Source organism: Cetorhinus maximus, chromosome 8 (assembly GCF_964194155.1).
Source record: "Cetorhinus maximus chromosome 8, sCetMax3.hap1.1, whole genome shotgun sequence".
NCBI classification, from domain to species: domain Eukaryota; kingdom Metazoa; phylum Chordata; class Chondrichthyes; order Lamniformes; family Cetorhinidae; genus Cetorhinus; species Cetorhinus maximus.
In genome coordinates, this window is record NC_135886.1 from 18834974 (window position 1) to 18860912 (window position 25939).

The following is a 25939-nucleotide window of genomic DNA, read 5'->3' on the forward strand; positions in this document are numbered from 1 at the left end:
GAGTGAGTCTAGGACCAGAGGACATAATCTCAAAGTAAGGGGTCACCCATTTAGTACAGAGATGAGGAGGAATTTCTTCTCTCAGAGGGTAGTGAATTTGTGGAATTCTTTACTGCAGAGGGCTGTAGAGGCTGGGTCGTTAAGTATATTCAAGGCTGAGATAGACAGATATTTAATCAGTAAGGGAATCAAGGGTTATGGGGAAGAGGCAGGAAAGTGGAGTTGGGGATTATCATAGCCATGATCTCATTGAATGGCTGAGCAGACTCGATGGGCTGAATGGCCTACTTCTGCTCCCACATCTTATGGTCTTATAAATCATTACCTGAAGAGAAAAGATTTGCAGAGCTGTGAGGAAAAGGTGAAGGAGTGAGACTAGCTGTGCTGGTCTTACAGAGTGGGGGGCTTTCCATTGATGGACCCAGGGAGTGAAAATCCTGCCCGCGAGAGCTGCCGGTGAATCATTCCATATTCCATATTAATTGCTTTCTCAACCTACCCTTCTACTTTCAGCAATTTGTGCACATATCCCTCCAGGTCCCTCTGCTCCTGCACCTCATTTAGAATTGTATTCTTTATTCTACATTGCTTTTCCTCATTCTTCCCACCAAAATATATCACTTCATGCTTCTCTGCATTCAAGTTCACGAGCCTGGCCATTCCATTACCCTGTTTATGCCCTCTATCATTATCCTCACAGTTCACAATACTTCCAAATTTTGAGTCATCTGCAAGTTTGAAATTGTTACATGCATACTCAAGTCTAAGTCATTAATGTAGATCAAGAAAAGCAGTGGTTCTAGATCCAGCCCCTGGGTAACCTCACTATAAACCGTTCCCCAGTCTGAAAAACAACCATTCACCACTACTTTCTTGATCCTGTCTCCAGACCAACTTATTATCGATGTTACCACTGTCACCTTTAATTCCATGAGCTTCAACTTTGCTAAGATTGTAGTGGATAAAACTTGTGTCTCATTTGTGCCATAATAAAATTATGTTTCTGACCTGAGTTCACATCAATAGGATCTGTTCCATTTAAACTCAATGGACAGAATTTTACGGCCTCGTTTCGGCAGGGACAGAACTGTAAAATGCGGCGAGCCGTTATAAACCCCATTGACGACAGCGGGAATGTAAAATCCTGCTGTCGTAAAATTCTGCCCAATGTGTTGGAGGCACAGGAACATAGGAACAGGAGTAGACCATTTAGCCCTTTGAGCCTGTTCCACCATTCAGTGAGATCATGGCTGATCTGTGACCCAACTCCATGTACCTGCATTTTTCTCATTTCCCTCATAACCTTTGGTTAACAAGAATCTGCCAACTTCAGATTTTAAAGGAACAATTGACCAGCATCAATTGCCATTTGTGGAAGAGAGTTTCAGACTTCTACCACCTTTTGAGTGAAGAGGTGTTTCCTAACTTCACTCCTGAATGGTCTGGCTCCACTTTTTAGGCAAAGATTCCTAGGCCTAGACTCACCAACCTATGGAAAGAGTTTCTTTCTATCTACCTAATCAGTTCCTCTTAATATTTGAAAACTTTGTTCAAATCGTCTTTTAATCATCTAAATTCCGTGGAATAGAACTTAAGTTTGTGTCAAGTATCATTCTGGTAAATTTATGCTGCAGTCCCTCCAAGGGCAATGTATCCTTCCTAAGGTGTGGTGCTTAGAGCTGCTCTCAGTACTCCTGGTGTAGTCTTAACAGGTCTTTGTGTGCATGACTTCTTGTGTACATGTTGTAGCATGACTTCTACCCCCTTGTCAACCTGGTGAAGCTATAACACAGGACTACTTGCATGCCAAACAGCATAAGCAGCAAGTGATAGACAGAGCTAAGTGATTCGACAACCAACAGATCAGATCTAAGCTTTGCAGTCCTGCCATATCCAGTCATGAGTGGTGGTGGACAATTAAAGAACTCACTGGAGGAGGAGACTCCACACGTATCCGCATCCTCAGTGATGGGGGAGCCCAGCATATCAGTGCAAAAGATAAGGACGAAGCATTCGCAACAATCTTCAGCCAGATGTGCCGAGTGGATGATCCATCTCGGCCCCCTCCAGAGGACCCCAGCATCACAGATCACAGAAGCATCACTTCAGCCAATTCGATTCACTCCACGTGATGCAACCATCTTCAGCTGCTTCATCAATGACCTTCCTTCCATCATAAGGTCAGAAGTGGGGATGTTCACTGATGATTGCTCAATGTTCAGCACCATTCGCAACTCTTCAGATACTGAAGCAGTCCATGTCCAAATGCAGCAAGACCTGGACAATATCCAGGCTTGGGCTGACAAGTGGCAAGTTGCACCACACAAGTGCCGGCAATGACCCTCTCCAACAAGAGAGAATCTAACTATCATCCCTTGACATTCAATGGCATTACCATCACTGAATCCCACTATCAACATCCTGGGGGTTACCATTGACCAGAAACTGAACTGCAATAGCCATATAAATACTGTGGCTACAAGAGCAGGTCAGCGACTAGGAATCCTGCAACAAGTAACTCACCTCCTGACTCCCCAAAGCCTGTCCACCATCTAAAAGGCATAAGTCAGGAATGTGATGGAATACTCCCTGCTTGTCTGCTCCCACAACACTCAAGAAGCTTGACACCGTCCAGGACAATGCAGTCCATTTGATTAGCACCAGATCCACAAACATTCACTCCCTCCACTACTGATGCACAGTAGCAGCAGTGTGTACTATCTACAAGATACACTGCAGGAATTCAGCAAGGCTCCTTAGACAGCACCTTCCAAACCCATGACCACAACCATCTAGAAGGACAAGGACAGCAGATAGATGGGAACACCGCCACCTGCAAGTTTCTCTCCAAGTCACTCACTATCCTCACTTGGAAACATATCACTGTTCCTTCACTGTCACTGGGTCAAAACCCTGGAACTCCCTTCCTAACAGCACTATGGGTGTACCTACACCACATGGACTGCAGCGGTTCAAGAAGGCAGCTCTCAAGGGCAACTAGGGATGGGCAATAAATGCTGGCCCAACCATCGATGCCCACATCCTGTGAATGAATTAAAAAAAATTTAAAGACCAGCATTCCATGACAGCCTTTTTGATTATTTGCTGTACCTGTCCATGATATTTTAATGATCTTTTTACCTGAACCCCAAGTCCCTTTGGACCTCCCCTGTTTCTAGTTTTTCACCATTTAGAAAGTACCCTGTTCTATATTTTTAAGAGGAAGATCTCACATTTGCCCACACTGAAACCCATTTGCCACAGTTTTGCCACTCACTTAATCTATCATTTTTTTTTGTAATGTTATGCTTTCATCTACACTGTTTACAATCCCACCTACCTTTGTGCCATTGATAAACTTGGATGTGTGACTTTTGAAGCCTTCACCGAAGTCATTAATAAATATGGTGAATAGTTGAATATCCAGCACAGATCCTTGTGGGGCACTACAAGTAACATCCTGCCACATAGAGAACCTGCCCATTATCCCTACCAGCTGTGCCCTGCCACTCAGCCAATTTCCTCACCGGATCAATAATTTGGCTTCATATTCCATGAGCTTCAGTTTTAGCTAATAATCTCTTTTGGGGGACTTTATCAAATGCCATCTGGCAGCCCATATAAATAACAATCACAGGCATTCCCCTGTCCACTACTTTAGCCACTTCTTTATTAAAAAATGTCTATCAGTTTCATCAGGCATGAACTACCTGTTAAAAATCCATGCTGGTTCTCTCTGACCAGCTGGTATTTTTCAAGGTGTTCAGTCACCCAATCCTTAATTGTAAATACTAGTAATTCCCAAAAACAGGTGTCGGACCTACTGGTCTATAATTCTCTGGTTTCCCGCTCTGACCTGAGTTACATGCAAATTTTGCAATAGCAATTGAGAGAACTTTAGAAGATTATAACGAGGGCATCTGCAACATTCTCACCCATTTCCTTTAAGATCCTGGGATGGAAACCATATATTGGATACAAGTGGTTTCTACCCAATTGATGTTCTACATGTACAATAGCCTACTGCTATCAAACTCCATTTGAACATTTCATTATACATGCTGTGTCATCCCTGTCATGGTTAATGTTTGTGTCTGAGTATTGCATAACACCAGGGAGACTCTGATTGCTATAGTTTTGGTCATGAATTTAGAGACCTTTAAGTCCCAGCCCACCTCCAACTCACTGGCTGACACTGAGGCATCAATATTCACTCCATAAAGCTAAACACAGTATGAAAGTTTATTGCTGATACATGACCTCAACACTTCTTTTAAAAAAAGCCCTGCAGACAATGATAATTGTATTGTCAGTTTACTCTATTAGAAGGTACTCACTACGATAAACAATAATATTTATCTGTTTGTGTCAAAATTTTGGAAACAATTTAATGGAAAAGATTGGTCTTGTGAGGCTTGACCCAGAAAATAACTTTAGAACAGCTTATTTAAGGGTTTCAACCAGGATTTCTTTACAGCTGGAGCTGGGAAGTATACCAGAAACAACAGCATAGAACCTTGTTGTTGATTTTTCCCCCTTCAGCACACCTCAGGAAAACACAACAAGCTCATTGTCACAAGGTTATAAAAACTTGAATGGAGACATCTGCGGGGAACCCAGGTCCTTTATGAGTTTCAGGTTGTCATCACCTTTGTACTAGTGGTATTGGTTCAGTAGCCCATGTTGTCCTCTTGTGGAGAAGCAAGGCAAGCAACTGTGGCATTGGGAAGTTTGATTTGCCCAATGGCTGGGCTTGGCATGGAGGAAGGCCCAGCATAAAGAGAAGCAAAGAAGCTGCAATTGCGGGGCATCCGAAATTAATTCAGAAAGTTCTGGAAATGCACTGCACTGCCTACCACAATCTGAAAGGAGAATAGATAGCGTACAGTTTGGTCCCTGTCTAAGGAAGGATATACTTTCCATAGAGAGAATGAAATGGAGGCTCACCAGGTTAATTCCTGGGATGGCAGGATTGTTTTATGAGGAGAGATTGAGTTGACTGAGTCTGTATTCCCTACAGTTTTGAAGAATGAGGTGTGACCTCATTGAAACTTACAACATTCTTACAGGGTGTGACAGGGTGGATGTAGATAAGATGTTTCCCCTGGCTGGTGAGTCTAAAAGCAGGGGACATAATCTCAGAATAAGGGGCAGGCCATTTAAGACTGAGATGAGGAGGAATTTCTTACTCAGGGGGTCGTGAATCTTTGGAATTCTCTACCCCAGAGGGCTGTGGAAGCTCAATCATTGAGCATATTCAAAACAGAAATCGATAGATTTCTGGAGGCCAATGACATCCAGGGATATGGGGATAGTGGGGAAAGTGGTGTTCAGGTAGATGATCAGCCATGACCTAATTGAATAGTGAAGCAGGCTTGATGGGCTGAAGGGCCTACTGCTGTTCCTATAGGTTATCCCTTTGGATCTAGGCCCCTTATATAGAACTTGAAACTCAATTGGACTGGAATCACTCCAGCAAGAGAACGGAAGACAAAAATGCGATTCTGCTGCCCACAGCCAGATGGGCTATTATGAGAAATAAGAACAGGGTATTAAAATGAGGAGTAAATGAAAGGGAAAGCTGAAAGAGAGACAATGGCAGAATAAAAACAAAGATTAGAAAGAGAAAACTGTCCTGATGCCACATTTATGCTTTGTTGAAGGATGCACATATTATGGGATGTAGTAGCTCAAACAGGAGCCATGTTTTCACTTTTTGCTTAAGTTGTGATATTGGGGAAAGCAGAGCTCTATGCTCAGTACATGTATGGAGTGAGCTTTGCTAAGCAACTTCCAACCAACAACGAGAAACATAATTATTGACAAGATAGCTCTATCCAGTCATTCAGATGTGTTTAGAGTTAGACCAAAGTTTGCATTAGCTTTAAAGATGTAATTTACTTCTGGTAAAAACACGCAGAAGATCCAATACCTGCCCCTTCACTTCCTCTCTCCTCACCGTCCAAGGGCCCAAACATTCCTTTCAAGTGAAGCAGCATTTCACTTGCATTTCCCCTAACTTAGTCTACTGCATTCGTTGCTCCCAATGCGGTCTCCTCTACATTGGAGAGACCAAACGCAAACTGGGCGACCGCTTTGCAGAACACCTGCGGTCTGTCCGCAAGAAAGACCCGAACCTCCCTGTCACTTGCCATTTTAACACTCCACCCTGCTCTCTTGCCCACATGTCTGTCCTTGGCTTGCTGCATTGTTCCAGTGAAGCCCAAAGCAAACTGGAAGAACAGCACCTCATCTTCCGACTAGGCACTTTACAGCCTTCCGGGCTGAATATTGAGTTCAACAACTTTAGATCTTAAACTCCCCCTCCCCCATCCCCACCCCGTTTCTTCCCCCTCCCTTTTTTTTCAATAATTTATATAGATTTTTCTTTTCCCACCTATTTCCATTATTTTTAAATCTACAACTAATACCTTGTTAGTCTTTCCACCCCACCCCCACTAGAGCTGTACCTTGAGTGTCCTGCCATCCATTCTTAATTAGCACTTTTCTTAGATAATATCACCACCTTCAACACCTCTTTGATCCTTTTGTCTGTGACATCTTTTGATTATCTGCTCCTATCACTGCTTGCTTGTCCCTACAACCACTCCACCCTCAACTTCTCTCCCCCCGCCCCCCTCACCTTAAACCAGCTTATATTTCACCCCTCTCCTAACTATACTTCAGTTGAAGGGTCATGTGGACTCGAAACATCAACTCTTTTCTTCTCCACCGATGCTGCCAGACCTGCTGAGTTTTTCCAGGTAATTCTAATTTACTTCTGGCCTCAGCTGCATTGGAATGCCAAGCAGTGGATTTCTCCTGGGTGAGATCATACCTTCCAGGTGATTTATCATTGATGGCCATTTAAAACACTTCTCCCATTTGTTAACCAAGTGATGAGATTCAGTCACAATAATGATGAAATAAATCAGTGACCGAGAGCCTTGAGACAGTACTAACCACAGATTATGTAACGGTGCTGGCTTGCTCCTTGTTGCAGTGGGGTATCAGGGATGTGGCTAACTTGGGTTTATTTAAATGAGCACTTGAAACACCATAGCATACAGGGATACAGGCCAAGTGCTTGGAAAATGGGGTTAGAATAGATAGGTGCTTGATGGCTGGCATGGATACAATGGGCCGAAGGGCCTGTTTCCGTGCTGTATAACTCCTATGACTGAAAAATCTGGTCTCAGTGTCTAAGTTCTTTGTTGTCACTCCAAACACTTTTTTTTTGGGGGGTCCTTTTACTTCATGTGCACGTCTTAACCCAACGCCATTTTTTTAAAAAGGCACAACCAAAAAAAAAATGGGGCTCCATTTTTGGCGACAGAAATTCCGCCATAGTCCTTCGGGGAGGGTTCAGCAGACATTGCCTTTAAGTGTTTATCGCACCGACCTCCTTTAAGAAAAGACCGTCATGGCTCCCGTCTGGTAGTGAGGCTTTGACGTCAGTACGTCTGTTTCCACTGAAACTCAGCTGGAAGAGAAGTGCTGTGAAACTGACCAAGTGGGATCTTTATCAAGGGTTTAAGTAGAAAAGGGGATTTTTTTTTTAACCAATTACTGCTGACAGGAGGTCCAGTGGCTTGGGCGCTTTGTGGGATTGGATCAATCACTTTTCTCCTCCCTGGTGCCAAAGTCCGCAACTTTGTTTGAGAAGCCTGGTTGCTTTGGTTTTACAAAGTATCGAGTTCCGATGTAACAATGTTGTCGAACGTTGCGACAGCCAGGGATCCGCAGCAAGGCAACCAGATCCAGGAGCCGCCGCCGGCTCCCCTTTACCCTCCTCCCCCGCCTCAGTTCCAGCTCCAGCGAGCCGGCGCTCAGACTAAGAAAAACGCCATCACCGACGACTACAAGGTCACGGCGCAGGTTTTGGGACTGGGCATCAATGGCAAAGTTTTGGAATGTTTTAACAAGAAAACGGGGGAGAAATTTGCCTTGAAGGTAAGTTCCAGCGGCAGACCAAAACATCCGCCCGGTATCGAAATCTTAAAGTAACTCCCCGACGACTAGGGCTAGAGAGAAAGATTCTGAATTACACGAGGGTCAGAACGGTACTGGTTTGCATCTGCCCGCCACTGCAGCTTTCTTAACAGTAGCATCGTACCGAAGCCAGGCTTGTTTAATGTGCTCATCTGGAAGTAGTTGAGGGAAGTGAAAGGTGGAGAGATCATCACTGTTCCAGTTGGGCCTAATGGTCTCCCCAAAATTGGAAAGACATAGGACCCCTTCTGTCGAAATGGAGACGATGAAATAGGCGCTCAGAAATTGCACAGCAGGTGTATTTCCTGCTTGGAAAGCGATTCGCTTTTTATTTATTTGTATTGGCTTGTCACACTGAAACCCCTCTCGGAAACGAGCTCCCTCCCTAGATACGTGAGAGAGGATGAATGGTATGTGGACAATACGGATCCGCTCCGTCACATCAGGATGTATTGGCTGGGTTTGAGCAAGTGAAGTTGCCCATCTGCTGTCCCCTGGCTCTCCGGCGTATTTAAATGGTTGGGGAAGGGTTCAGTGACCCGCTGATGTTCAACTACAATGCAGACCGACAGATGAGCTTTCTTTCGAGGCTTCCCCAGTTTCAGGAGTGTTATAAGTTTGTCATTACAGTAACGTGTTATGTTTGGTGCTCTAGCTGTAGTGGTGTGCAGAAATGTAGGGGGTGACGGGGAATGGGCACAATGTGAAAAGTCGTGGATTACCCTTCCTTGGTTGGGGCGGGGGGGTTGGTGGCACATTCCACAGGTGCCAGTATTGACATCCCTAGTTTATTTCCCGTAGGATATTGGCGTTTTTAGAATAATTTTCACTTTACTTGTTTGTGGGTAAGTGAAGAAATATTCGCCCAGTAGTCATCACACTCCGATGTTTGTTTTCTATTACTGTGCAGAAGATTTTTTTTTAAAAATTCCAATGCCTGGGGCCCTCTTTGCTCACATATATAAAGTTGACTCTTTTACACAGATTTGACCAATTGCTAATGCTAACTTCATGCAGTGAAACAGCATAGCTTTGGCCAAATTTCCGATGGAAAAGTGCTGTCACAACTGTGTATTGTTTTGACTATTCATGAGGAGAATTGAGCTCCGCATCTAGCCAGGTTTGGTATGCCAGATATTCTTGCATAATGTCTCCATGCAATTTGTGATGGTTCTCAGATTAACTTTATATCCCCAGGATTGCTGGCATAGAACTATGAGGGATCCATCGGACAGAGCTTGTCCTCCTGAGAGGCACACTTTGCTAATAGGGAACTTGAGCACTAGCAGCACCTCTGTTATTTTGTGGGATGCAGTCGTACTATTAGGATTATTCGACTGATATTTGTGGACCAGATTTTATTTTAAGCCAATTGTCTTTAGATATGGTTGTGCTCACCAAGCATTCAACCTGTAAAGAGTCTGTTGGATAAGCTTATATGCATTGTTGATCACGTTCTCCTGACTGTCTCCAATGGGAATGATTGGCATGCTTACATGTTCCAAAACTTGGTAATTTGCATTTTAAAGGCTGCCGTGTTTTAAGCCAGGGTCTGGTGAAAAAATCCTGTGCCTCTTCCTGTTACCTTGAAAAATAAATCAACCTTGTTTCAAAAAATTCTGACAGATTTGGCAGAAACCGCAGCTGAAGTTGGACGTGAACATTGTGCTTTGGTTTTCCATGGTCTGCTGATTAGAAGTTACTGTGTTTTTTGACTGACAAGGTGAAAGGATAAAGCCCATGGCATGGGATGCCACCCAGACGGAAAAGAATAAAATCAAAGTAACAGCAAATGCTGGAAATGCTCAGGGGGTCAGGCAACATCTGGAGAGCAGAAATGAGTTAACATTTCTGGCCAATGACCTTTGGTGCCCTTTGAACTGGGAGAAGTCAGCATAGCAGAAGGTGAAGTAAATCGAACAGTGATTCAATCACATCAATCAAACTGAGGGAGACGAGTTTGGCAGTTTGAGGTTCCGGTAAAGAGTGAGTTAGTGCAATGATTCTGGATTTTAATATAAGAGGGGGATAGGAAAGTGCAGCATGGTGACATTTTGATCTTGGAAGGAACAAGAGAGGCAATTTTAAATAATTGCAGCTATAGAAAATGACTCAAAACATAGTTTTTGTTTATAGCTGGTGCTCGCCCTTGACCTTCCAAGCAGAGTGATGCAGTCTTAATTCCTTAATGCTTTTGATCTTAAAGTGGCATTGAAGCGATGCTAATAACTATTTTCTATAGAGTGTTGAATGCTTTCTATATTGTAAGTAGTTTTTTACTAGATTGTGTATTTATTCCTTCAGTTTAATCTATTTCTATTAAAGAAGTAACTCTGTATGGATAATACCAGTCCTCTTCCTCCATTTGATTATATTTCTGTTAGTGACATGAGAGGAGATCAAGGTACAGCATGGATCAGTGCATTGACATTTTCTCATACAACCGTGTAATAGGAACATAGGAAATAGGAGCGAGAGTAGGCGATTTGGCCCTTTGAGCCTGCACCACCATTCAAACAGATCATGGCTGATCATCTACCCCTACACCATTTCCCTCCCACATCTCTCGATGTCATTACTATGCAGAAATCTATCGGTTTTTTTTGACTTGAACATCCTCAGTGATTGAGCTTCCACAGCCCACTGGGGTAGAGAATTCCAAAGATTCTCAACCCTCTGAGTGAAGAAATTCCTCCTCATTTCAGTCTTAAATAGCCTGCCCCTTATTCTGAGAATGGAATCTGGTTGGTTCTAGACTCACCAGCCAGGGAAACATCCTATCCACATCTACCCTGTCACGCCCTGTAAGAACTTTGTAAGTTTCAATGAGGTCACCTCTCTTTCATTGAAACTCTAGAGAATACAGGCCCAGTTTCCTCAATCTCTCCTCATAAGATAATCCTGCCATTCCAGGGATTAGTCTGGTGAGCCTCTGTTGCATTCCCTCTCTGGAAAGTATGTCCTTCCTTAGATAAGGGGACCAAAACTGTACACAATACTCCAGGTATGGTCTCACCCAGGGCTCTACACAATTGCAGCAAGACATCTTTACCCTTGTGCTCATATCCCCTTGCGATGAAGGCCAACACACCATTTGCCTTCCTAATTGCTGGCTGCATCTGTGTGCGAGCTTTTAGTGACGCCTGAACAAGGCCACCCAGGTCCCTTTGGACATCAACACTTCCAAACCTCTCGCCATTTAAGAAATATTCTCTGTTTTTTTTCTACCAAAGTGGATAACTTCACACTTATTTATGTTACATTCCAACTGTGATGTTCTTGCCCATTCACTTAGCCTGTCCAAATCCCCTTGCATCCTCCTCACATTCCCACCTAGTTTTGTGTCATCAAATTTAGAAATATTACATTTGGTTCCCATGCCCAAATAATTTATATAGATTCTGAACAGCTGTGGTCCATGCACTGATCCTTACAGTACCCCACTAGTAACAGCCTTCCAACTTGAGAATAAACCATTTAACAGACCAAAAACAGTGTAGGAATAACTAATTCTCAATCCATAGCAGTGTATTACTCCCAATCTCATGTGCTCTAATTTTGATCACTAACCTGTGTGGGACCTTATCAAAAGCCTTCTGAAAATCCAAATACACCACATCCACTGGTTCTCCTTTATCTATGCTACGAGTGACACCCTCAAAAACTCCAACAGGTTTGTCAAATGTGGTTTCCCTTTCATAAATCCATATTGACTCTGCCCAATTCTACCATTAATTTCTAAATGTCCAATAATCACACTCTTAATAATAGACTCTAACACTTTCCCGACTACTGATGTCAAACTGATAGTTCTGTAATTCTGTTTTCTCTCTTCCTCCCTTCTTAAATAGCGGGGTTACGTTTGCTACTTTGCAGTCTGTCGGAATCTTCAAAATTCTGTAGATTCTGGAAAGAGAACCACCAATGCCTCCATGATCTCTATAGCCACCTCCTTCAATACACTGGGATGCAGCTCATCTGGTCCAGGTCCAGATATATCAATTGTCAATCCAATTAATTTTGAGTACTACTTCTTAATTAATATTAATTTTTTTCAGTTCCTCATTTTCTCAAGTCCCTTGGTTGCCTAGTATTTTTGAGAGATTTTCTGTATCTTTCTCTGAAGACAGGTACAAAGTAATTGTTTAATTTTATTTTCCATTTCCATATTCTCTATTATAAACTCTCCTGTCTCCACCTGTGACAGATCCACATTCGTCCTTGCTAATCTTTTCCTTTTCACATACCTACATGCGAACTTACGAATTGGGAGCAGGAATAGGCCACTCAGCCCCTCGAGTCTGCTCCGCCATTCAGTAAGATCATGGCTGATCTGAATGTAACCTCAGCCCTACATTCCTGCCTACCCCCAATAACCTTTTACTCCCTTGTTAATCTAGAATCTATCATGCTGTGCCTTAAAAATATTCAAAGATATATTCAAAAAATATTCATCTTTTGATGAAGAGAGTTCCAAAGACTCGCAACCCTCCGAGAAAATTTCTCATCTTTGTCTTAAATGAGTAACCCCTTATTTTTAAACAGTGGCCCCAAGTTCTGGATTTTCCTACAAGAGGAAACATCCTCTCCACATCCACCCTGTCAAGACCCCTCAGGATCTTAAAGGTTTCAATTAAGTCACTTCTTACTCTTTTAAATTCCAGTGGATACAAGCCCAACCTGTCCAGCCTTTCCTCATTAGACAAACTGCCCGTTCATGGTATTAGCCTAGTAAACCTTCTCTGAACTGCTTCTAACACATTTATATCTTTCTTCAAATAAGGAGACCAATACTGTACACAGTATTCCAGATGTGGCCTCACCAATGCTTTGTACACTGAAGCATAACCTCCCAACTTTTGTAATCCATTCCCCTCACAATAAATGATAACATTCTATTGGTTTTCCTAATTACCTGCTGTACCTGCACATTAACCTTTTGTGATTCATGCACTAGGGCACCCAGATCCCTCTGAATCTGAGCTCTGCAATCTCTTGCCTAAAGAAACTTTTACGTTCTGCCTTTGTTTCTTGCTAGCTTGCATTCATGTTATCTTTTCCCTTTATCAGTTTCTTGGTCACCCTTTGCTGGATTCTAATTTGCTTCCAATCCCCACGGGCTTGGCATTCTAGTTGGCAACCTCCTTTGCCACTTCCTTCTGATCTAATGCAATCTTTAACTTTAGTTAACCACAGTTGATTCACCTTTCCTGTTGAGTTTTTGTGTCTTAGAGGATTGTATATTTATTGTAGACCATGCAATAGAATTTTAAATGTTAGCCATTGCCTGTCTGTTAAATAGCTTACCCCTCATATACCTTCATAATTTAGCACCCTAGAGTGAACTAGATCACTTTCAAACTTAATGTAAAACTCAGTCGTCTTATGGTCACTATTTCCGAATGGCTCCTTTAAAGCAAGGTTGTTAATTAGCCCTTTCTCATTAGATAATACTGAATGCAAAATAGCCTGATCCCTAGTTGGTTCTTCAGCGCACTGCTCCAGAAACCCATCTCGTACACACTCCAGGAATTCATCCTCCACAGCATTAGTGCTAATTAGGTTTAGCCAGTCTATATCTAAATTGAAGGTGCCCATTATTACTGTATTACCCATGTTACATGCCGCTATAATTTCCTGATTTATCCCATGTCCATCATTACCACTACTGTTTGGCCTATAAACAACTCCCATCAATGTTTGCTGCCCCTTGCTGTTTCTTAGCTCCACCCAAACTGATTCTACATCTTGAGATCCTCTCTTACTAATGTACTGATCTCGTCCCTTATTTAACAGTGCTACCCCACCTCCTTTTCCTCTCTCCTCCCTTCCAACATGACGAATATGCCTGAATATTCCGTTCCCAGTCCTGGTCACCCTGTAACCATGTCTCATGGCAATTAAACCATACCCATTTACCTATTTGTGCCTTCAAATCATCTACCTTTTTTCTCATAGTACGCACTGAACTTGTAGTATTCATTTACAGGAGTTGACACTTGTGTTTTCATGGGCCACATTGCTTCAGATCTGAATGAATTGTGCTTCCTGGTTTGATGTGCCAAAACATAATTTGTTAATAAATGATTTTTTAAATATATATGCAGCAAGTGTGGTGTTTCATAAGATGTCTGAGAGGAATCAAGAATGCATGCATGCAATGAATAAGTAGAGCATAAAGGTTTTAAAAATTATTTTTAAAGCGTTAGCCCATCATGGGTGATATATAGTGAAATATTGCAGTTGCTGGAAATTTGAAATAAAAACAAAATGCTGGAAATACTCAGGTCAGGCAGCATCTGTGGAGAGAAACGAGGGTTAACGTTTCAGGTCATTGACCTACTGAGCATTTCCAGAACTTTCTGTTTTTATTATGGCCAATGTGGCCAATTATGTTCTCCTACCTAGAATTGGTGTCAGTATAAGTTTGTGTGTAATGTTAAAGGTTACTTAGTAAAGAGAGATTTGATTATCATTCTGACCTTGGAAACAGGTCAGTAACCATGACTGGGATATGCAGACAATTGTCTCCTGTCAAAGACGCATAACTCTCATTTCATCCTCCTTCAAAAAACCCTCAAAGGGATGGGGTTAAATTATTGCTGCCACTTGCTCTCACCAATATTTCCCCCCACCCCTCCCACCACCACCTTCCCCTAACTCTTTTAATTGCAATTACCACATAATGCTATATCCTTTTTTTTGAGGTTTGCTTTTGAACCTAGTGAAAGAATCACCTGAAGAGGAATTTTGGACCAGGGTCAGGAAAAGCTCCGTATGGGAGAGCAAAGCCGGGGGAGAAATAATAAGCATTTGTCTTAGTGGTGATTTAGTTACTGAAGTCCTATAGCTATCTTTGAGTTGTGAGAGTCAGGCTGCATTTCTTTCAGTAATTCCATCTTAACTGCAAGGAGTTTCGTGCATAAATCTTATGCATTAGCCTTCTGAATCCAAGAATGCTGCCTATAGCATGCTTACAAACCATGACAGGGATTACCATTTTGAAAATGTGTAGTTTCATATAAACAAATTATACACAGCCATGTACAGTTTACATCTCTCAATTCAAAGTTATTTAATTTAAATTGACATTTTGATTCTTTGTAAAAGTTTCCACTTTTATTTGTGTTTAATTTGATTTGCTTGGTAAATTTTTTAAAAAAAGCTTTGTACTGTGTAGGCATGTAGCTACAGTTTTAAATGATATTACACTTGAAATGTTATAATCTTTAAATTCATTTGCATGTACCTGCGCTAGGATTACTGTTTCTATATGTGCCTGTATTTAGTCAGGAAAATGAGGAAAGACCAAAGCGATTAGTTAAGCTTTATACCCATTTAAAATGTTCCAAAACCTAGATGAGTAGTTTGAAAGCAAAGCAGCTTGAACTTTCCATTCGCAAATCTTACCTTTATTAATTTTCCATTGTAAATTCCTTGGTCATCTTTCATTTTTGGTGCTACATATGCATGCATTGTCGGCTATGTAGATTATCATCAAGAAATCTATGTTGCAGCTGGAAGATTCTCACCTTCAATTTATATCGCACAAAATTCTAGTAATCACGATCAAAAGCTATGTCTGTGTCAGGACAGGAATAGTTTCCTGTGTTGATTGGGTGAAATGACTCGCAGTTCGAATTGTAAAATAGGTCAGTTTTTTTTGTAGAAAGCTCCAATTTTTTTGTAGTTAATAGTGCAATGGATGAATAAATAGCGATCTGATCACAGGAGAAGTCTCACTGATTTAAATGGAAGGTGAGTGCTGTGATTCCGTGTGTGTATGGATTTAAGTGCCCTAACGTGATTGAAATAACCTGTTTTACTAAAGCAGCAGTTGGCATGATGTGTTGGAAAGGTTTAATTATGATAGAACATATCAGGGTAGCAGGACCATGACGACTCAGTTGTCTCTTTTTGTGCATGTTTGTAACTATTTAGGTTAACAAGATTTGAAGAAGAAAGACATCTGGAATACTTGAGAACTACATTAGGACTGATCATGATATGGTTTATATCACTTCTGAGGCTGTTTTTACAAAAAAATCAGCCCCTGAAACTATGATTTTATTGATAGTTAAATACTTCTACCTAAAACCTGTGGTTGAGGTGACTCATTGTTCTGAGCATTGACAAGCATGCCTGTTGTGTTTTACCACAGCTGATTAACAAAGTGATGCATGAAATGATTTGTCCTTGAATGCACAATTTGCATTAATGTTTAGGAGAGGTTGAAGGTGAATCTCAGATTATTGCTCAGAATGGTCTTTTAAGGAGAGATGCAAACACATGCTATAGAAAGATTACATGTGACTTGGGTGAAAAAAACTAGCTTTTTGAATTTTTTATTAATCTTTTTCCGTCTTTCTCTAAGTGTCTGCTTTCCCCTTTGCTTTGTCACCTGAAGGATGTTGACTGATGTTTCTTTGGGTGCTTGATTCCCAAAGTACCAGTCTCAACACTGGATATTTTTAACTGACAAAAAGATCAATTTAGTTTCTTCCGCAGCGTTCAAGTGAGTCACTCTGACCTGTATGAGCAGATATCCAGATGGGGAATCTGAAATCATGTGCGCTGTTGTGAAAAACCACTGGTTGTAGAATCTGGTCCAGTAATCTTAATTAGTTTGTGTAAAATATTGATCTTTCACAACTGCCGCAACGACATGGTATGTGGGCATCGCAAAAATGAATGCGAGGGAATTAAAAATCTTAGCATAATCTGGGGGTCCAGGTGGCCTGTAGGGAGCATTTGAATGCACCATCCTGATTTTGGTATAATCTGAAGCTCTTAATTGCATTACTGCTGTGTAAATCCCGTCTCTCTATTGTTCAGTTTATCACCCGCTGACATTCTCAGTGGCATTGGCTCAAAGTGCGCGTACGCAACATTGTTCACTCAGGATGTTATCTAAACTCATTTTTAATCTAAAAAATGTCCTCCAGCTTTTCACAACAGTTGTCCAACTTTGGATGTGCACAAGGTTTTCTTCTGACAGTAGTTTGCTACTATTTGCCTTTTTCTGACTCATTTTCTGGATATGGCTGAAGATAGCAAGACTGCATTTATTGTTCTTGTTCAGTTGTTGTGTGAATGTTTCTTGGTTTTTTTTTACAACTTTGAGGGGCAGTAAGAGTCAGCCACATGTTGTGGGCACGGAGTTATATGTAGGGGTGGCAGGACATAATGAACCAGTTGGATTTTTATTGTCATAACTGCTACACTACGATACCCTACAACTGAAGTATGACTTGAAATGTGAAGGAGGAGTCTTGTAAGCTGCTCCCGATGACTACGGCTTTGTTCTAAATTGTAGTCAAAACCCTGAGTACGTGGGACTTTTCAGGTATTCTTCAACTGCTATTTTACACAGCCTTTAACTTGCTTTGAAAAATAAAGATATTGCATTATATGGTGGTCATGAAAGGCATTATGTATCTCAAAAGCTCTTTACAGCCAGTGAAGTGATTTTGAAGTGTAGTCATTGTTGTAATGTTGGAAATACAGCAGCCAATTTGTGTATAGCTAGCTCCCACAGATTCTGTTTTTTGTGCTGTTGATTGAGGTATAAATATTGGCCAGGATGCCAGGGATAATTCCCCTGCTCTTTGAAATAGTGCCAGGGGATCTTTAGGCTCACCTGCGAGGGCAGCTTTGGTTTCATGTCTCAACTGAAAGAAGACACCTTTGACAATGGAATAACCTCTCAGCCCTACACTGGGATGGTAGTTTTGATTTTTATGCTAGGATTCTGGAGTGGGACTTGAACCCAGAACCTGCTGTTTCAGAGGCAGAATGTTACCAACTAAACCACAGCTGACACGGGCCGTTATAAAATGGTGAATGGGTTCTATGTTCCATTTCTTTATTCCCCAACCACCACCACCACACTGGGTTTGGAATCTTCCTTTGTTTTCCTGTAATGCGGTTGGGAGATAGTTTTATCGGGTTATGATCCACCATTAAAGGACAGAAATAAACAATTGGTTAGAAGTACAGAGTTATAAACATAATAGCATGTTTGATGTAGAGGGATTATAACACATTTGTTAAACTGAAATGGTGAAAGCCAAGCTTGAATGTTTTTGAGTTCTCGCCATTTGAGTATTATACTGAGAGGAACCTCTTTGTACAGAGGGTGGATGTTTTCTATTTTCCAATGTTGAGGATTGACTGTTTTGAAGAAAGAATGATTTCCAAATGAAGTATCCAAATTTACTGTCACTTAGATATGTAAAGTTAAAACTGATGTGTGTTTATTGCAAGTCAAATAAGTGCAGGTTAAATATTGCATGTATCTTGCATTACCTCAACATCATGTTTTAACTCCAATCTCAATAGACCAATTCGGGCTACAAAAGGGTGACAACTCTTTCTCAAATATGTCATTCATAATGTTCACAAACTGTGTAATTGACGAATTGGGTTGAGACTTTCAAAAGTGTTTTGTTTGTTTTCCTTCCCCATGGCTTATAATGGATCTATCTTCCCATAGAGCTGGATTGATTTTGTACCCAGGACAGGTGGACACAACAAAAGTGTTGGAAAGTGCTGCAACACCTTTATCCCTCCGAGAGATACACTTGATATTTTGATAAGAAATTCTACTTCAACTCCAATTAATTGCTGTTTTTAATGGATTATTGCCTGAGGATATCTATAGCAGACATCAATGTCCTTTCAATTGTATAAAATAATGCTCCTCGTAGTCTTACCTAAACTGTTTGCTTCGATTTGTAATAAATCTGGTATAAAGATGGTGATTAATATGCAAGTAGTTAGTAAACTGCATGTAAAAACGCACAAATACATTTTCAGGGGCACAGTTATCATGGCGGGTGAGGGGAGGTGGAATGCATGTTGCATTTTTTTTCCATTTGGTTCAAAAATTGAGTTAAAAAGAAAAAAATTATTCATTCATGGGATATGGGCTTCGCTGGCTAGGCCAGCATTTATTGCCCATCCTTAACTGCCCTTGAAAAGGTGGTTATGATTGCCTCCTTGAACTGCTGCAGACTGTGTGGTGTAGATACACCCACAGTGCTGTCAGGGAGGGAGTTCCAGGATTTTGACCCAGCGACAGTGAAGGAATGGCCGATATATTTCCAAGCCAAGATGGTGAGTAACTTGGAGGGGAACTTGCAGGTGGTGGTGTTCCCATCTATCTGCTGCCCTTGTCCTTCTAGATGCTAGTGGTCATGGGTTTGGAAGGTGCTGTCGAAGGAGCCTTGGTGAATTCCTGCAGTACGTCTTGTAGACGGTACACACTGCTGCTACTGTGCGTCGGTGGTGGAGGGAGTGACTGTTTGTGGATGTGGTGCTAATCAAGTGGGCTGCTTTGTCCTGGATGGTGTCAAGCTTTTTTAAGTGTTGTGTGAGCTGCACTCATCCAGGCGAGTGGGGAGTATTCCATCACACTCCTGACTTGTGCCTTGTAGATGGTGGACAGGTTTTGGGGAGTCAGGAGGTGAGTTACTCATCACAGGATTCCTAGCCTCTGACTTGCTCTTGTCGCCATAGTATTTATATGACTAGTCCAGTTTAGTTTTTGGTCAATGGTAAACCCAGGATGTAGATAGTGAGGGATTCAGTGATGGTAATGCCATTGAACGTCAAAGGGGGATGGTTGGATTCTCTCTTGTTGGAGATGGTCATTGCCTGACACTTGTGTGGTGCAAATGTTACTTGCCACTTGTCAGCCCAAGCCTGGATATTGTCCAGGTCTTGCTGCATTTCTGACCTTTTATGATGGAAGGAAGGTCATTGATGAGGCAGCTGAAAATGGTCGGGTTGAAGGCACTATCCTGAGGAATTCCTGCAGTGATAACTGACATCCAACAACCACAACCACCTTCCTTTGTGCTAGGTATGACTCCAACCAGCGGAGAGTTTTCCCCTGATTCCCATTGACTTCAGTTTTGATAGGGTTCCTTGGTACCACGCTCGTTCAAATGCGGCCTTGATGTCAAGGGCAGTCACTCTCCCCTCACCTCGGGAATTCAATTCTTTTGTCCATGTTTGAACTTAGACTGTAATGAGGTCAGGAGCTGAGTGGCTCTGGCGGAACCCAAATTGGGTGTCAGTGAGGCTATTGCTAAGCCAGTGCCGCTTGATAGCACTGTTGACGACCCCTTCCATTACTTTACTGATGATGGAGAGTAGACTGATGGGGCGGTAATTGGCCAGGTTGGATTTCTCCTGCATTTTGTGTATGAACATGCCTGGGCAATTTTCCACATAGCCGGATAGATGCCAGTGTTGTAACTGTATTGGAATAGCTTGGCTAGGGGCACAGCAAGTTCTGGAGCACAAGTCTTCAGTACTATTGCCAGAATATTGTCAGGGCTCATAGCCTTTGCAGTATCCAGTGGCTTCAACCATTTCTTGATATCACGTGGAGTGAATCGAATTGGCTGAAAACTTGGCATCTGTGATGCTGGGGACCTTTGGAGGAGGCAGGGATGGATCATCCACTCAGCACTTCTGGCTGATGATTGTAGCAAATGCTTCAGCCTCATTTACAATCTATAACATGTCATGTCACTATAAAGTGACAGTTATTCTAGCTTCCCAAAACCAAAACAACATTTTGTGAGGGGAATGACCCTTTTTTAATAAAGTTAATACCATAAGGATGAGATCTCAGTGGGGTGCAGAAAATGATTACATGTGGATGATGTCACTGTATTACATTATTAATTGGAATGATTCTCTTGTCTCTTTTGAACCTGTAATGCCAGTTACTCATTTCAGAAAAATCTTATTTCTTAACTAAGTGCAATGTTTATTGTGCCATTATTTTTTTTAAAAGTGATGTGGTTGTTGGAATTATTGGCACTTTGGGGGATATAGTGGTTTAACTGAAATCATATTCCAAAGATGTATGAAATCTGTAATACTTTTCCCCTTTTTAGTGTTTTAGAACATTGTGTTCCCCAGCCAATTTGCTGAATGATAAAAGCAGAATATGTTATAAAGGATTGAGGTGCTGGCTATGGCATCTTTTTGTTGGTGACATTGAAATTGTGGGGAAATAGTATGCAAACGCTTGGCAGGATCATTTGAAATTGTTTGTAAAAAGGCGCACTCATCTAGTTAAGTTAACATCTCTGTTTAAAATAGTTGAGAGATTTTTCTCCGGTGATGCATTAAATATTTGTGCTAAGTATGCACAACATAATTTGAAGACCATCAGGTCTTGAGTTATTAACTGTTCTAGGACCTCAACATTTCACCATTATATATTTAAGGACTTCAGTGAAGCTTTGGAGTTGTGTATCTAAGTTTGCAGGTGAACTAAATTAGGAGGTAGCTTGTGTGAATGGGAGCTGGAACTTAAAGGGATATAGACAAACTAAGCTAAGGGAAACTGTGGCAGCTGGAGTTCAATGTAGGGAAATGTGAGGTCACCCACTTTGCACCTCAAATACTAATTGAAGTTATTAATGTTGAGAGTAGTTGTGGAGAAGTAAAAGGGATATGTAGATGAATCACTGAAAACTAAAATAGGGTAGAAAAAAAATCATCAAGGCTAATTGGATGTTGGCCTTTTATTTCAAAGGGGTTGAAATTCAAAAGTGAGGAAGTTATATTTCAATTGTATGGAGCATTCGATCCTGACTGGAATACCTCATTCAGTTTTGGACACCGAACCTCAGGAAAGATTATATTGGCCTTGAAACATGTGCAGCATCGACTAAGCACTTACATTATTGCTAAAGAGTTAAATTAGGAGGACAGGTTGCGTAAGCTTTGTCTATTACAGCTCAGTATAACAGCTGGTATTCCCAGTTGGGAGGTGATCAAATTGAGGTAAATAAGAGATTTGGAATGGTAGATACAGAGGAAGTATTTCTTCTGATAAGGGCATTCAGAATAAGGAGGAGTAATCTTACAATTAGAAATAGGTCATTCAGGAATCAAATCACGAAGCACTTTTTCATATGAAAGGCAGTGGAAATCTGGAACACTCTCTCCCAAAAGACTGGATGCTGGATCAATTGAAATTTTGTATGATATTGATATTAAGAGATATGAAGATATGGTGGATAAAAGGAATTGAGGTACAGATCAGCTGTGATCCCATTGAAGTTTGAACAGGGTTTAAACACCTGCTCCTGTACTTAACCTATGTCAAGCTGCTCTGGATAAAGTCATGTGCCATAATGGTCTTGTAGAAACGCTAAAAGCGTGCAAGTTAACCATCGTGGATGGGCTGAAATGAGGGCTAGATGTTCCCATACGCTGTCCACTCCAGTTATGTTTGTTTGTAGATGAAGCACCCACTTCCCTATTCTCTCTCCTTCCTCTGTTACTGTTCTCTCTCCTCTAGTGCTAATTCTGATAAACACCTGCTATTCTGCCTTATGACATCAGACCAGAACTCCAGTGCACCAAGTCATCCCTAAATAGAATGGAGTAACTTTAAGTATTATGGACTGGCTGCTCAGATAGAAGCTGAGAAATGATATAGTGGTGCCTGATATTTTATACCACATCACTGGACCATTTGCACTGGGCTTCTCCAGGTGGATGCAAGAGGACATCCTGACATTAGCATTTTACAGCACCATACTTGATTATTTCTGGTGGTGATTATTCTGGCCTATTCACTTTCAGAGAACCAATGCAAACTCGATGGGTCGAATGGCCTCCTTCTGTACTGTAAAGATACTGTGGTGTATCTTGGCAAACTTTGACAAGACTAAACGAACTTTGCTTGATTCTTTTTTTTTTTGCTGCTGCTGCCCAATAATGACTAAGGTGGGTGGCCAAGAATTTGTGTCTCAGAACATTTTTTGTTTGGAAACTTCGGGATGTGTGTGTGCATGGCTTTTTTTTTCTTACCTCTTCATTCAAGCCTGTAAAAGAAAATGCAAATTCTCTTTGTATCGAGTAGCACATTATCCTAATCTCTTGGAAATTTTCCAAGCACTTTACATAAAATGAATTACTTTGATATCAGGAAAATCTGGCAGCCATGTGTACACGGCTAGAACCCACAAAGATGACGCAAATGACCAAGTTATCTGTAGCTGGTTGGTTGAGGGAGGAGTGTTGGTCAGGACAGTAAGGGAACTCTGATTATCTTTGTCACGGTCTATTTGTTGACGTTTTATGAACAAATGGGTGATGGGGTCTTGAGCTAGTGGTGGGCAGCATTAAGTGGACTTCTATGTTCATCATTGACGGCATGAAATTGCCTCCACAAATTCCTGGAACGTCTGTGATAACTGCACAATGATGCCAGTGTTGCATCTGGGATCTCAAACAAGGTGTTCAATGGCTTTTCTCCTCCTCCAATGGAAGAAATTAATACAAAAGGAATTAGAACAAAAGACAAAGAAGAAAATGAATTGGAGTCAATTGAAGCAGACGCATAGAGCGGATTGAGAGAGAAGAGAAAAAGCAGAAGACATTGAAATCCAGTTATGTTTATAAATTGCTGTATTTAGTTTTATTCATGCATGTGATGTGGGTGTTGCTGACGACGCCAGCATTTATTGCCCATCCCTAATTGGTCCTTGAAATTGATAATGAATGGCAGGGTTGGTGTGTAAAATGTACAAACTAGCTTAGCGGCAGTAGACCTGACCATCATGCTTAGGAACAGTGGAACACACTGGATATGCCATTATGCTGCTTTCATAGGAATTGTTAGACCATCAAAGACCAAGGTCCATCTTATTCCTTTCACTACCACCCTGGAAATCCCTTGGTACAATCCAAGTGGAGATTTTGGTTAATTGCAACGTTAATCTCTATCACTTATCTACACAGACCTAGACACAAGGGAAACCCCAGTAGTGAATAGTTTTAGAACTCCTAGGTTCAAAGTCACCTTTTCTTTCCCCTCAAACATTGCCCACACTTAACCACACCTCCTGTCTCATGACTTGCATCAAGTATTTCAAATGTTATTTTGTGAAAATCTACCTAATTTGCATTTGAATGAGTGACTCTGTTCAAAGTGTAGCGACAGGCTTTTGGGTCCTGAAAATCATTACCTGGTGGCAGCAACAGACATATGGATGGTAAGACTACAGATCGAGTATCCTTTCTCTGAAACCCTTGGGGCCAATTACATTTCAGTTTCCAGATACTGCATATAAACTTACATTACAGTAGCCTAAACATAGGCTAGCTATAGCCTAAAGTAAATAAAGTGGCTAGAAAAGTAAGATGTATTACTGAATAGTAAATACAATGGTACCTGAATTTTCTTTTTGACATGTTCAACACAAATTGCAAGATAAACAGTGCAAACAAACAACTAGACTTCCCATGCTAAGGGTCAGTAAGGTTCAAAAAAAGTGTGGTTTTTGGATGTTTGGTTTTTGGATTTACAGATAAAGGATACTTGACTTGTAACACAAAGATACCACTGAGGCAGGAAATGATTGAAAAGGCACCAGGAGCAATTCACTACCTGCTAGTGTGAGAGCCCGCAGTTCTGTTGGTGCTTTTATGAGCCCCCAAGGGTGAACGACAGGTCAAGACCATAAATCGTATCATTAACAGTAAGACATTAATTACCATCCTTAAATGATTGCAGCAAAATTAGTTTGTGATAACATCATGAATCCAGCAATTTCTCAATTGTTATCAAGTTCAATGGGGAGCTCCTTAGTGCGAAAGGATTTTTATCAGATATAAAAACAAAAAACTGCAGATGCTGGAAATCCAAAACAGAAACAGAAATACCTGGAAAAACTCAGCAGGTCTGGCAGCATCGGCGGAGAGGAGTACAGTTGACGTTTCGAGTCCTCATGACCCTTCAACAGGAGTTCTGTTGAAGGGTCATGAGGACTCGAAACGTCAACTGTGTTCCTCTCCGCCGATGCTGCCAGACCTGCTGAGTTTTTCCAGGTATTTCTGTTTATTTTTGTTTAGGATTTTTATCAGCTTTGGCAAGGCAAACAATGGAGCAATGCAAATCGTCTAGATGTTGGCAGAGGATGTGAACTCGTGGCATAACTCTTATTCTGCAAATTGCAAATCTTACCAGTTAATAATGGCCAACGCTGTTAGTGTGGCATTGTAATGTCACAACTGCCCATCGCTTCCTGACCCTGTATCTCAACTAATGGACAGCTGATTCAGTCCTGCAGTGGAGCGATACCTAGATAATATGCTCAGGACTTGGAGTGTAGGGCTTGAAACCACAACCTTCTGCCTCAGTTATGATGGTACCACTAACTAAACATAGGAGAATTTTTAGTTTTTATTTTGAAACAAAATTTGATCAGCCCCATATATGAATAAATAACATTTTTATTTTCTCATCTTCTGTCCTCCTCCTCACAGGAAGTGTGATGATTTCACACTGCTGTACAAATTTCTAGACTTCTGGGGACATTTTGCCTACCATTTCAAAGAAAAAGTGCCCTATTCATGTCAGCAGTTAACTGATTATTGCAGCCATCCGCCCACATTGCAATATCCAGGAGCCATGAACTGGTTTCATTGAAATCAACCTGTTAGTAAAATGCAGGCTTTGCGTCTTGCTGGACAATGGGATGCTGTGAACTAGGGAAGCAAGTACTGTTTATATCGATCCTGTGTCCGGGACATTTGACTATGGGCCCTGTGATAGAAGGGTTATTCTGATCAGCTCCTTCTGTCTTGTTCTAAGTACAAGTCCAAGCTCAGCAGCATTCTTTTCTTTTGCCGGATTTATTTTCAGAGCTGTGTTCTGCATTTATACAGCAGGGCAGTTTCATTAGAGGGAGGAAGGGATTCTGAGTTTCCAGTCGACCACCGGTATTCATTTGGAATGCTTGCATGGTTTCTTCCCTCTTCCTTCCATTAATTTGGAGAGCAGTAATGTATGAAGCCCACCTGAATGGTGAGCAAGGACAGCAGTGTAGACAGTCTGTACTGATGTCAGCTTTCTTCCATTCTTTCATGGGATTTTGATATTGCTGGCAAGACCAGCATTTGCCAC

At 41.4% G+C, this 25939-nt stretch overlaps 1 protein-coding gene across 1 annotated transcript in view; it reads left to right on the top strand.

Moving 5' to 3' along the window:
- The first annotated feature begins 7450 nt into the window (after positions 1-7450).
- Positions 7451-25939, top strand: part of LOC144683484 (MAP kinase-activated protein kinase 2) — a 221262-nt gene continuing 202773 nt past the window's right edge. The window contains exon 1 of the mRNA XM_078546541.1: positions 7451-7953. Within this exon, the coding sequence (XP_078402667.1) occupies positions 7711-7953 (243 nt within the window). The 5' untranslated portion in view covers positions 7451-7710. The remainder of the gene's footprint in view (positions 7954-25939) is intronic.